Source organism: Scleropages formosus, chromosome 13 (genome assembly GCF_900964775.1).
Source record: "Scleropages formosus chromosome 13, fSclFor1.1, whole genome shotgun sequence".
Classification (NCBI taxonomy): domain Eukaryota; kingdom Metazoa; phylum Chordata; class Actinopteri; order Osteoglossiformes; family Osteoglossidae; genus Scleropages; species Scleropages formosus.
The window spans coordinates 15495368-15509344 of record NC_041818.1 but is presented as its reverse complement, the minus strand read 5'-3'; the positions used below and the strand labels follow the sequence as shown (position 1 = coordinate 15509344).

The following is a 13977-nucleotide window of genomic DNA, read 5'->3' as shown; positions in this document are numbered from 1 at the left end:
CTTGAGTTCACATGGATTGTAAAACAGGTTGTGGAAAAAGGTTGCAGTGAATGTGGAAGTATATGTGAATCTGAAAGTAGGGACCCAAAAACTCGAATCGCCTTCACCTCAGTTTTACTGTAATGTCACTACAAAGTTGCCAGCACTATATATCACTGTACAGTCATTCAGAGCATCATGAACAGTTTCATGTTTACAGTTTGTGAAAATACCAAACTAGCTGACACATCTTGTTAAATAACCGTATAAAGATGGAAACATCTTAACCTATTCTGTGAAAAAGGTCACTTATCTTTGTGTATAATGTAAAGAATGTAATGTAAGGAAATTAACTACATGTCAGTATTTTCATTTTAATGTTGCGTGGTGTCTATATTTACATTTGCTCATTTAGCTGATGCTTTTCTCCAAAGCGACATACCATGTTAAGGTTACAGTCATCACAAGCTTATAATTGTTTACCCATTTATACAGCTGGGTAATTTTACTGGAGTGATTTAGGGTAGGTACCTTGCTCAGGGTTGCTACGGCCGGAGGTGGGGATTGAGCCTGTGATCTTTAGATCCAAAGGCAGGAGCTCTAACCACTACGTTACCAGCTGTCCCGCCTGAATATAAATGTAAAATGAAAAGTCCGTTTTTTTTTTTTTATAATAAAACTGTTGCTAAATCCATGATTTTCATAACCGTACTCAAATACACCAACGGAAGCTTTCATTAAGCTCTTACTGACTGTGTAGATAATAAAGTTGAGAGTGGCCCACAGCTGACATTGGGCACACATACAGGATTAACCAGTCAGTGGGATTGAATGGGCCTTTGTGAAGATAATGCGATTTTAATTGTAATTTTTAAATTTTAAAAAAGTTAAACACTGAAATGTTATGGCAGCATGTCACAGCTGTACCATACCTTACACCTCATTCTTTAAGGAGAAAGCCACTGACACTGTACTTGGAGAAGCAATCATTTTATTAATTAATGGAAGTGTTACAAAGTTTTTTTTTTTTTTTTAATATTTTAATTATAGCTTTTTTCTCAGTTTTACAGAACCTATCCTAATAAGTGTACATGGACATGTTGGTTAGCTTTTATTGATTGCAACTTTGACTTAGGAGTAATGAACAAATCTTAAGAACAGACTTCTGGTCCCCATGGTGTTAGTAAGTTGAGGACCCATGGTATATTTTTCCACATGGAACCTTTAAGAAATTTAATAAAGAAATCTTGAGAGATTTTTTTTTTTTTTAAATAGTCTGAACGTGTCCAAACATTTGACACCCCAAGTTTTCTTAATTAGAAAAAAAAAAAAAAAAATCATTTTTTAGTAATAATTACAGCAGTCGTCATGAGGGAAGTAAGTATGGAACAAAGAGGACACAGGTGTCCTGCAGGGTGGGGCATGAGAGGACATTCCAGTTACATGCCGCTATGAAACGTAGAAAAAAACCCTAGAGTCACATGTAATTATAGGTGTGTGCAGCATTCTTTGGCTAACGTGCATGTCACTGCTCCCTCACATTCTGTTAAGTACTAGGTGTTTCACACAGACAAATTACTTCCTTTTTTTTTTTTTGTTTTTTTTTGTTTTTGAAGTTTTTATGTTGAGGTAACAACTTGTAGGACTAGTTCACTATTCTGCTAATGATAACAATGGTCCCTGGACAGATTGGCTTCTGCATGACTTGTATTTATAGCTGTATCATACTGTCATGCAGAAGCCAATGTGTCCTGATATTTTCTCCATCAAAGGCAATTTTTTTGCTTGGATGGTGTCTACTTGGTGGTTGCTATGTAGCTGAATGTAATCTGTTGAAATAATGCAGTTATCTTGACTGCAGACAACAAGGCTTGTGTGAAATACAAATTTAATCAAAAGGATAATAAAGCCATGAAAATCAGTTGTAATTGATTCCCATGGAAACATTATGGTCAAGTATTTTAAAATCATATTTATTTTAAAAAAAAAATCTTTACAGTGAGAGACTAGTAATAAGAGTGCATTTAATGTTGTGTGGAAGATGTAGAACTTATACATGCAGTGCTGAAGTGGTGCATTTTCTTGTGGAGTTCACAAAGAATAGGTATGTGTGTCTGACAGTGACGGGGAGTTCTTCACCTCGAGGTCGAACACCAGACAGGCTCAAAGGCTGAGAGAGAGATGTAGAACAGAGACATGAATCATTACTACCTGTAATACACCAGCCGCAGGTACCGTAGTGGTTAAAGGTGCCCTGTAATCTGGAGGTTCCCAGTTCAAACCCCACTCCTGTTGTAGTACCCTTGATCAAATTACTTATCCTGAAAACCCTTTATCTTGTAACAAGTGAGGTATTAACCTCCACTTTGAGTATTATGAGGACTTGTCTCTGGCTGTTTATTATTGTCTTGTTCTCTCTGTCATGGGAAGGATGCGTCTTAGGTGTGTACTTAGGAAGTGAAAGACAAGTAAATGGTACTGGAGTTTGCAAAGATAACTACAGAAATACTGAGACTTATTAATTTAGTGGACTCTTCAAATCAACATAGATCTGAGCAACTTAAGGTTACTATCAGAATCAGAACGAGCTTTGTTGCCAAGTATGTTCACACATACAAGGAATTTGTCTTGGTGACAGAAACTTCCACAGCACAGACAGTGACAAGACACAGATGAGAAGATAGAATATGTGAATAAAGGATAAAAAAAAAAAAATAGAAAAAATATAAAGTACACATCAAGTATCAGTGTTCAGACAATTGTACACTATACTTCTTGTGTACTTCCTGAGCTGTTTTCTCTTTCTCTCACACATACATACACACTCGCGCATATTTTCCGAGCAGACGTATGTTAAGGGAAAACTCTACCCGAGGCTGTAGCCTCTGTCTATTGTGGAGCTCCCAGTGCATTGACTGGGAGTCATACCGAAATGTCCAGTTCCTAGCCAGTTAATTATATGCTTCCAGGTGTGGGCTGGACTTGTCACTTAAACGTGCCCTAAATGTGTTGCCTCTAGGCATTCACAGGCCATCATCCCAGGACATTCCAGGCTTCTACTCCCTGCCTCCCAGCGGTGCAGGACAGATCCCGCCATCCATGGGCTGGTGAGTGAGGGGACATCCCACAAGTCTGCAGTTTTGGACCCCTGCGCCAGTGGACTGCAGCCAAGCAGCTATCACAGTTCCACTGGACACAGTGTAATGAAGAGCATTTAAGCAAGTCCTGTCACTAAAAGTCTGTTTAAAATTGTGTGCATTTGACTGCTATGCAAACTGGTAGTCACTGACTGTCAGCCAGTTGTACCATTGCGTGGTCCACTTGTGGTTCGGACTCCAGTGAAGAGCTAATGGTGCCAGCAGCTGTGGCCAGTGCAGTGACACTGTGAAGGAGACAAGGAGCGAAATGTGGGGGCCAGTGGCAGTGGCCTGAAACGAGCCATACTGGACAGAGTCCGCTGTGATTGGAAACTCGGAACATCGGTGGTTGCCTTGAAAGAACGTTCCTCATAAGCTGGGATGTGGTGGAATACTTGAGACATTACATGTGTTATCTCATAGGCAATACTTACACAGCACATACACTAGTGTGTTCTGCTGAACAGTGTTAAGGTTCAGTGTTAAGAACCTTTGAGTTTCCACTGTTAGGCAGCAGCTTATCTTATAAATACAGAGCAGGATGCTGATTTGAATCCCACCTGTACCACACTGGCAGTTTTTGGGGAGATTCTGAGGGCACAACGTGGCCCATTTCCTTAGGAGATGAGTTGACTATGGTTGTCTCACCGATATTCCTGGTCACCTAAAGAGCAGCTTGTGTAATGAAGTTGTAGCAGCAGGTACCGTAGTGGCCGGAACAGTCACTGCGCACACCAAGAACCCAAGTTGTAGTCCTGTTGTATTTCCTATGAGCAAGGTACTTATCCTGATTTGCCCCAGTAAAAAAAAAAAAAAAAAAAAAAAAAAAAAATTACCCAGTGGTATATGTAGAGAAGGTGTGTGCCTACATTCAGCCATCAGTGTTTCATGCTTCAAGATGGAGACATAAGATTTAGGTATTTGTCAATGACCAAATGGAGAGAAAAGTGGCTTTTTTTTTTTTTTTTTTTTTTTTTTTTTTTTAAAAAAAAGTCAGGTTAACTATGAAATTATTGAAACTTTGCCTTGCACAGTCTTTTTGGAGAGGAGCATTTTGACTGTTTAACTGCATTTTTGATGGGGAAAACTAGTCAAGCTGAATGTCAAGTTTCGGTGCCCTCCCAGTATCAGCAGTTATCACGTTTTGTTGGTTTCCCAGCCAGATGCCGGGGTGATTCAGCAAAATCGTGTTTAGTTTTTCCCCCTGTGAATTCCCCATGTGAAGCATTGCCTGTTGGTTCGTTCTCTAGGATGTTTCAAAGCGTTCTGAGAAAACAAGCTACTCTGACTCTTTCCACGGAGAGGTGGAGACAGTTGGCTCCTGCTGGGGCCACCGCATAGCCGAGCCACAAACGAAACGATTGGATTGTGGGCTCCGCTGGCTGGTCGTCAGCCACCTCTGAAGATCATGGTGGCCTTATGATGTGGCTCTTCATTTTCCAAGATCTCTGATCTGGCACATGAATTCCTGCCCGATGAGGGAAGGGGACTCTCCAGAAAAGTATGAGCCAGCTGACAGATGATGCTTGTCTCTCAGGCATCCTAAATATTGAGGATTTGTGTGACCGATCCCACTTCATTGAGCACGCTAGCTTTGATGTCCCCAGCCTAGTTGGATAAAACTGTTTTTAAGTGATGAGGTCTCATTTAATTTGGTCTCCAGTGCGACTTTTGTCCCATCTCATCCCCTCACCCACTTGGGAACAGTGATGGTTCCTTAGATCCGCAGTACGGCGCTTCCCAGTGGGCTCAAGGTAGGCTGATGTACTTTCTCTTACCCCGACCACAGGCAAAGTCAGTCTGTGTATCCGCTGTCCTCATGTGGATTCAGACAGCCATACTCCCCCAGCCTCCCCTGTGGCTCTTCCTTCTCCAGGTGGGTACCAGCTGCCCCAGGCTGCGGGGTAGGTGGGAGCGCTGGTGTGCTTGCCTCCCATCCTTCTGATGCTTTCTGCCCATCCTCAACCACAGCGTGGAACCTGCAGCGGAGGCCTTTTGGAGCCTTTATGCTTTCTGTGTGGCAGTAGACGTGTCCCAGTCTCTCCATGTGTCTGCTGACCAAAGAGATGTGCTGCATCACCTGTCGATCTGTCTGCTGAGGCCTGAGCTCTGTGTCATTGCTTTACTAACCCAGCTTCACTGGGAAGAGAGTTACTTGACCGTATAAAATAAGACTTGATACACTTGCAGTTTGTACATAAACTGGGAGGTTGTTTGAAATGTGGCTTTTATCAAGATGTGGGTGCTCTAGAAATGGATAATTTTGTTTTCAGAATACAATCCTTCACTTTTTTTGGGGCTGTGTTTTGCTTTTGTCATGAATCTGCAATTATTTATGTTGCATTTATGGGTTCCTTAAGATGTTAATCCTGCAAGTTTTGGTTGTTGAGCAAATAGAGGACACAATTATTACTTTGGAAAGTTTCCACACCAGCGAAAAATGTAATATTTCTTGGTGAGGCAATGAGTTTAACGTGCCCTTTTAATCTGTTGCAAAGCGCAAGTGCATCGCACTCTGGTGGCAGAGCACTGAATTTTTCTTGGAACCTCTGCTCAGACATGGAGGATGTCATGAGTGGCCCAATGTAATAATGCCTCCTGGATCTCTCTTTATAGGTTTCCTCACTCATTTATACTGGGAGCCTCCAGCATGCACCCTACTGGGATCCCACATCCTGCTATTGTGCCCCCTACTGGTAAACATGAGGAGGAGCAGTATGACAAAAATACTTACATGTGAGTGTTAAGTATACAGCATGATATTGCAGTGCACGTACTTGTTCTGTTTTTCCATTACCTCTGTTTTTCATGTACACCAATGCTTGTGCTTGAATGCACTGATACTCTTTGGAAAAAGCACCTGCCCCAACTCCTGAAATAATAAGGAAGCACATGGCATACTTAACTCTAGGTTGCTCTGGTAAAAACTACTCAGCTATATAAATAGGTTAATAATAGTAATTAATTTGCAAACCCCACATTGCAATTGTGTTTGAGAAACATTAGCTAAGTGGAAGAAATACACACACACACACACATTTTCAGAACCGCTTGTCCCTTACGGGGTCACGGAGCCTACCCGGCAACACAGGGCGTAAGGCCAGAGGGGGAGGGGACACACCCAGGACGGGACGCCAGTCCGCCGCAAGGCACCCCAAGCGGGACTCGAACCCCAGACCCACCGGAGAGCAGGACTGTGGTCCAACCCACTGCGCCACCGCACCCCTCGTGGAAGAAATAAACTTTTTGAAAGTATGGTATACAAAATAAAAAAAAATCAGATTTGGTTGTTGCAAGGTGAAGTTCATGAATTTAAAAAATGTATTTGAACTTGACAAAGTATGGTGTCAGATTTTTTTTTAAATTTGTTTCTGCATGCGTCTCTTTGAGTTTGAAGCATATGCTATACACAGTTTCTCTCCATGTGCTACAGGAAGCCAGATTCAGAAGGCAGGCGGGAGAAGGAGCCTAAGAAGCCTGTGATCAAGAAGCCACTCAATGCCTTCATGCTGTACATGAAGGAGATGAGGGCCAAGGTGATTGCTGAATGCACACTGAAAGAGAGCGCTGCCATCAACCAGATCCTAGGCAGAAAGGTGAGACTAGTATTCTGGAGATGTGGACACACACAGACACACGTGTATCGCTCCAAAGCTGCACATGTATAGTGCACTTCCATCATGTAAGTAACTTTACATCACTCCATATAAAAGCTGCTTTATTTTTAAAGCCACACTGAGGGACTCACAGGAGCACAGGCTCCAGTCACCAATCAGTAGTCTGATCAACTTGTAAAACAGGGCAGTTAGTTTGCTTTCTGTAGTGAAATGCTGCACTCTCATGTGCGTATGTATCCATGATGTTAGAACTCTCTTTTCATTGGCGCGCTAGTTGAAACCTGGCCACCAGATGACTTCACAAGCGGAAGAAAGGCTTATAAACAGAGAGCCCACCTCCTAATGCATAGGGGTTCATGCTGGCAGGGCACACATGCAAATGCATTATAAAGAAAGTCGGTAGCGAAGAGCAGCAGAAGAAGCTGTCCACGTTAGTCATATTATCCACACTCTCTCCAGTGATGTCCATCTCGTCCCCCCAGTGGCACGCTCTGTCCAGGGAGGAGCAGGCTAAGTACTACGAGCAGGCCAGGAAGGAGCGCCAGCTCCACATGCAGCTGTACCCAAGCTGGTCCGCCCGTGACAACTATGTGAGTGTCTCAGTTCCTCAGTGTGCCGTTCTACTTGGAGTACCACGGATGCTTCACAAGCCACCAAAGTCTGTTTGCATCGAGGCTTCGTGCCGGCGACATTCGTAATGAGCAACTCATTAGCTAAGTGAAGAAATAAACCTTTCCTTTAGCAACTCAGAACCTATGGGTAAATGAAGTAGTGTAAAATGAGCATTGCTGGCACCACATCAGCCTTTTGACTTTCCCTTGCAGGAGTTTCCTGTACCGAGTTTCGCTCCACATTGTGACCCTGTCTGCTTTCCCTTTGTTGTGGTGTTTCAGTCTTGTGGGTGTAGTGAACAGAGCCATGGTTGACGTGTGCTGTGGCCTCTAATTTGCCTTCATTAAGGATGTCTTGTTTCATTCGGTGGTATTGAGGAACCATGAAAAACCCCAGTAAATATACAATCGCTGTATTCTGCGTTAAAACGTTGCATTTCTCTTTTAAATCCTGTTAAGTGCCTTAATTTTGCTGTGTCTTTTCTTGGTAACTATTTTATATTTGGTAAACTAATATCTAGTGAAGGACTTTGCTTCAGTACAACAGAAATAAAAGTTTAACATCCTTCTCAGCTGATTAATTTGTGACATGGAGAGCGGTGATGTAGGTCACGCATGCCGCTGTCACAGGAAGTGCCAGGCGCTCCTCCCACGGCAGCGTTCTCCGCTGTGTCGCCGAGATTCACTCAATATGGGCTGTGAAACCAGAACGGCCCCTCTCTGCGCACTTTATTTTATTACAGAGAATGGAGAATTTTCAATTCCAGGTTCTCAGTTTTAATTTTTTTTTTTAAGCTAGGAGGAGGATAGCTGACGGCATAACTCTGAGATTTGCCATTCTGGGCATAGCAGGGGCCCAGCAGTTCAGTTGTTCCCTAGTAAAAACAGAGTATATAACCAGTTGCATAAACACAGCTGTAAGCTATAGATAGTTTTATGCAAAGCTGTCTCCTAAATGCCTGAAAGAAGCAAGCAAAATGCTTAAAGCAATTACAAGCTAGTGTTATTTCATAAACTGTTAATTGAAATTAAACGCAGTGCATTATTCCTGCACTGTGCAAATTCAAAGTTAAGCTTACGTTTCAGTGCAGTGTCCTCTTTTGGAATCATCCCTTGTTTCTTTGCAGATGTCTTATTGGGTGTATGATACCCTTACTTGGTGTAAATTGCTGTTCTATACATGTTTTGCAGTACCTATGGACTTGTTACAGTATGTGGACTTGGTGTTCTTGAAAATACTAAGTTTATGTATATTTTGTCTAAATTGAGCTTAAATGTGTTAAATGTATTTTTTGGAACACTTTTACTCACACACCTCTGCACCTTTTGAGAAAACAGGGCAAGAAGAAAAAAAGGAAGAGAGAGAAGCAGCAGGACTCCAACTCAGGTACTATTTGTTGCTTTGCAACTACTTCTGCTTCTTGTATAAAATATACATTTCATAGAAAACCCCAAACACATTACTCTGAAAGTGTGTACCAGTTAGCTGAGTTGTCCGAATGTTGTTTTTCGTCATGTGAAATATCAGGATTTCTTGTACCAGGATACACTCAGGCCTCGTGTAGTAGGGTCCCACACAATGAGAAATGCCTACGATGGCTTAGTAAAACGCATACCCTTTCTTAATGCTTATTATTGAGAGCAATGATGTTTTTACTGATTAAACACAATTGTGGTGGTTGGATAAATATTCTTTTATGCAGTTTAACATCTGTACACTTCCTCTATAATACAGCTACTGTATACATTTCCTGCTACACTGATAGTCATCTGATCACAGCCATCAATACATGTAAATATAAATTACAACTCAAACTGCAGATTCAGCACGATTTAAAAAAAAAAAAAAACTGCCACTTCAGCATACAATGTGAACGTTCTTAGTCATTTACCCATCTATACGGCTTTGTAATCCTTAGTTGAGCAATTCAGGGTAAGTGCCTTGATGGAGGGTACTACAGCAGGAGCAGCGATTAAAACATGCATCCTTTCATTGCACAGTGGAAGCTTGTCTGCTACCGGTCACCTCAATACTTTCAGAAATTAACTACAAAACATGCAACTATGAAGTTATGTGAATATAAACGGCTGTAAAACATGAATATTCTTACACTAATGGAAATAAAACCTTAATCTGGAGAGCAAATGAAGATCTAGAATCAAGCACTTGTTAGTAGTGCTACACAGTACCTTTAGTATCGCTGTGCTTGTGTACTTTGCGGAGTGACAGTCATGTGGCGAACCTCATTATATCATAAACATCTGTGAGCCAACTTATTACACTATCCCTGGCCAGGGTGTACCTTGTCTCACACCCTGTGTGTCTTTGATAGACTCTAGACCTACGATCCTGCATCGGACAACTGGTTATTGTTGAATGAATGAATGAATGAATGAAAATATTAAAATTATAGAAATATGTTTTGATTAAAATATAAAATGCTAGTGTCATTGTCATACCGAAAAATATTTATACCCCCCCCATAAGAAATGTTCATTTGAACCCATAACAATGGGGAACTTGTCCAATAGGGTGATTTAATGGTATGAACTATCCCTGTTCTTTGAGGGATGGGTGTGCTGCTTGAATAGAATTTGTCTGGGGGAAAAAATGCAAATTAAGCAAACTTCGTCTCTTCCCGTTAAAGTATTTTAATAGTGTTTTGATTGTCCGGTATCTTTCTCTTTGTCTCTCTGGTTTTAAAACTTAACTATTAATGTTGCCATTTATTTAACCACCACTGTTCAAGGCTAGAGTGAGGATTATACACTAAATTAATGCTTTCATGAGTACATGATGACAATTGCATGGTCATTCTTTAAGATGACAATATACTGTAGTTTATATAAGATGAGTTTATTAAAAAAAAAAAAAAAAAAAAAAAAAAACACTGGGATCAAACCAACAGAACTGAGTGATTGCTGTCACTACGAGCAACAACCCAGTGAAGCAGACCTTTTAATCGAAAGCCTTGGGGTAACCCAGTAAAGCAGCTATATAGTGCCAAAGTGTTGTGACTGGAGGTGGGTCTTCAGAAAGTGATAGAAGGTTAAGATCCAGTACTGAGAGGGAGCTGGAAGGCAGAATCACTCATCCTTTCTTGACGTATCCGAGGGGAGGGCGGCCAGAGGTGAAGAAGTTTTGTGGTGGACGGTAGGGGCAGATGAGTCTGGAAGTAATGGGGGCAGAGCCACGTAGGGGTAAGGGTGCGAGTCCTGAAGGCTCTGTCAATATTGAACTACAGTGTTTGAACAAGGAGATAGGTAAAAAGTGGATGTCATGTGTTTTGGCCTGAGTCAGCGAAGATGTTTAATGACTGTAGGTTCTTGCATCAAAGTTCTTCACAGTGGCTGAAGGTTAGAGGTTGATGGGTTTCGGTACTAGTGTTGAGAGGAGGATCTGTGGAAGGGGTAGACATGGGACACTGGACCTCAAGAGGTTGAGAAACCAGCACTCACTGTCCTTAATTTCCACGTGATTCTGCGTTTGTCCTGCTGGAGCTTTACTTCCGCTCTCTCTGCATTTTCCCCTCGCATGCTGCCCTACGCTCAGAGCGCAACTCTGCTATGAGATGCCGGGCTCGCTTCGGCCTCAGCCAGCAAACAGAGTGGTGTGCTCCTTGCAGGTGTGTACTGCGTGTAGAACTTCCTGTGCTGCGGCTCTGCCGTTTCCTGTTTCCTACTCTCCATAGACCCCTAACGGCGACGTGAGCCTCCGTACTGTTCATGACTTCTGTGTGCTGAGGCTGTATGATTAGCATAGTGCGCTGCAAAGCTGCCACTTGTTCAGAAGAAAGTATGACTCACCTGTACACACTGTGCACACTGTCATACGTGGTAACGGCATGACATTTAGTCCATGTGGACAGACTAGATTTGATCACACAGTGTGGGGATGACTAGTTCTGGGACTGCAACAGTTCATGTACATCATAGGCTCTCCTCCGTCTTCACAAATCACTGATCACCTTCATGCCTTTGCTCTCTTTCCTCACACAGAGGTCTGCCTGTGCCACCTTCCTATAATTGAAATATTGTCCCCATTTCTGCTCAAGCACCATGTTTCTGCATTTTCTCAGAGCTTCTCGTGCAAATTAACCACCACCTCAGTCATTCCTGTGCTCAGGGGCAGACCATCTTTGTGTTTGACACGGAAAGACGAGTTTCCTTTGTGTCTTTTCACTGGCTGTAAATGATGAAGAGAAGCATGGTGATACTTTGTATCCACATTTCACTTACAGATGACTCTCGACTGTTTCTAGGAGGAAAAAGAAGTGCATTCGCTACCTTCAGGGAATAGGACGGTGCAGCAGCCCACGTTCTTCTGATGGAAGTGCCACAGACGAAATGGCACTGTCCCCCTTTCCTGCCAGACAAGCTGCCAGCTCTCTTGCTTCTATGGAGATGAATGGCCCCATCCATCGCTCAGGCTACAGAGCACATGGACGTACTGTTCTCGTAAACCTTCAGACCCAGCACAGCACCTGCAGTCGTTTCAGTGGCACTTCATCACCATCATCAAAATCATCTTTGTCGTCATCACCTTCCACATTCAGACCAAACTGACAGGGACAACCATGGTGGTTTTGCTCATTGTGGACTGTAGGGATGACAAATCCGGCAACCAGCAGCCTTAGCCATACGCCTGCTTTTCTCATCGCTGTGGGGTCCTGGAACTGTCAGCCCGAACGCATCTGACATTCATGTTTACAGGCCATGAGAGGTTGAAGAGACTGAAATCTGCCTCAAATGACTGACTCTCTTCCAAAGATTAGTGTTTGCACCTTTTTTTGAAAGAAAAAAAAAAAAAAAAAAGCAGTTTGCTTAGTTTTGTACTCACATCTGTTTTGTTGTTTATTTAAGAAGCTTAGTTGACTGCATGGAGCTTGGACCAAGTTTTCATTTTGTGCCAAATAGTATAGATGCCCTGAAATTATATAATATTGGAGACGTTTATTACATCTTACAAGCATTCTGTCTGATGGAGCCAGTCTGCAAGGTGGGCTTTTTACATAGCTTCTCTACTGCCACTGTAAATACTGAGAAATACTGTAGATGGCTAATGTATGGACTAAAGGTAGAAATGTTTTATAAAGTTTTTTTTTTTTTTTTTTTATACACGAGTGGAATTTAGGTGCTTTAACATGTGTCAATACTTTTAAAAATGTTTCCAGTGGTTTCATGCCTTATTTGTTTTGGAAAAAAGGCTTGAGAAATTGCTAACTGTACATTTATTGCACAATTTTTACATTTTATTAGCAAAAATACTGAAATTTAAGTAAAAGGCCAATGTACATGTACTTTTACAATGCACCAAAATAAATGTTGCCAGATTGGTCATATTTGTAGCACAGGGTTCTCAAAGTGCTATGTAACAGTGTAAACTGGGCGCCACAAGAGGGCGCTGTTGGACTGAACTCTCGCCAGGAACGGTCGCTTAATGCTTCTGCATCGCGGAACAATTCTGACCAAGAGCGACAGAAAGTTGTCCTCTGACCTCTTCCAGTACAGCTCCTCTTCCTTAGAGCACTCTAATCTGGGAGCCCTGTTATTCAGAAAGGAAAATACAGCAATCTCTCGAGTTACCAAATTAATTTTCTGCGGCCATTCATTGAAATTTATTTTAAATGGAGAACTGTGTTTCTAGCCCAATTTTCCTAAATATCACTAAAACACTATATAACTCCTCTGACTGTCAACCCATACTGCCGAAATGATGTAAAACACAGGTAAGTACACGCGAGATGCTTTTCGCAGAAGCGCGTTACGCAAACGGACGCAGGGGCGCCTGCAGACACGTGACTCACGTCGTGATCATCAACGCTTAATGACGTCATTAAAAGCTATGTTTCTAGGCGGTGCGTTGCGGAAAGGAAGCGGCTTTCCCTTATTTATATAAGGCCAGGCAACGATTTAAAATAAACAGGGCAATTTACTGTAATTAACTATTCCTGTACGCGGAATGAAGAGAACAAAAGTGGATTGTTAGCTGTGGCGTGTAGAGGGAAGCTTAGCCGTCATTCTTGCGCTGCAACTGCAGCAATCCGCCCAGCAACTGCACAAAGCAAACACGAGCCGGGAAGCCGACAGGAAACTGCTGATGCCACAGTAGCGCCAACTGCAGTACACTGTTGCAATGTCGCGTCAGGTTCACTTTCGCGACGCACGAATTTTCACATTTTCTTTGGACACGCTTCGGAAATCTTCGATTGAATTGGGTACCAACACGGAGAGCCGTTTATACCAGTTTCGGATAAAAGGAGTTCCTAAATTGAAGGTTGTCTGTACATGAAAGTCAAAGTAAAATTCCCCTGCTCACTCGTTCTCACACCAAGTTTTGGAGGGAAAAAGGAAGATATGCTATTTGCTTAGCATCTGGGCTGCTCTCTTTTCCTCCAAAGCAAATTGCTGTGTCCCTCCACTTACAAATATTTAGCCATTTGTACAGCGGGCTCAGTTTTACCGGAAAAACTAACCTGTACAGGTAGTTTGCCTTCCGTGGGACACCACTGCCTCACTGCAGCCAGTGGAGCAGCGAGTCACCTCTACCACCTTCATCACACCTTAAGGAAGCTTGAGGAAACATCTCTTCAGTTTTCCCAAAGTTCCTATCACATTGTCAAGGCAATAGAT

The 13977-nt window shown here is 42.4% G+C and overlaps 1 protein-coding gene across 3 annotated transcripts in view; it reads left to right on the top strand.

Annotated features, from left to right (window-relative positions):
- The window catches only part of LOC108929645 (lymphoid enhancer-binding factor 1-like), a 31258-nt gene extending 19399 nt beyond the window's left edge, over positions 1-11859 (top strand). The window contains exons 5-11 of one of the 3 annotated variants that reach the window (XM_018744329.2): positions 2999-3086; positions 4906-4992; positions 5733-5852; positions 6550-6712; positions 7216-7323; positions 8683-8731; positions 11607-11859. In XM_018744329.2, coding sequence (XP_018599845.2) covers positions 2999-3086; positions 4906-4992; positions 5733-5852; positions 6550-6712; positions 7216-7323; positions 8683-8731; positions 11607-11644 — 653 coding nt within the window. In that variant the 3' untranslated portion in view covers positions 11645-11859. The other 2 variants (XM_018744326.2, XM_018744327.2) reach the window with 2 other exon arrangements.
- Positions 11860-13977: the final 2118 nt, after the last annotated feature.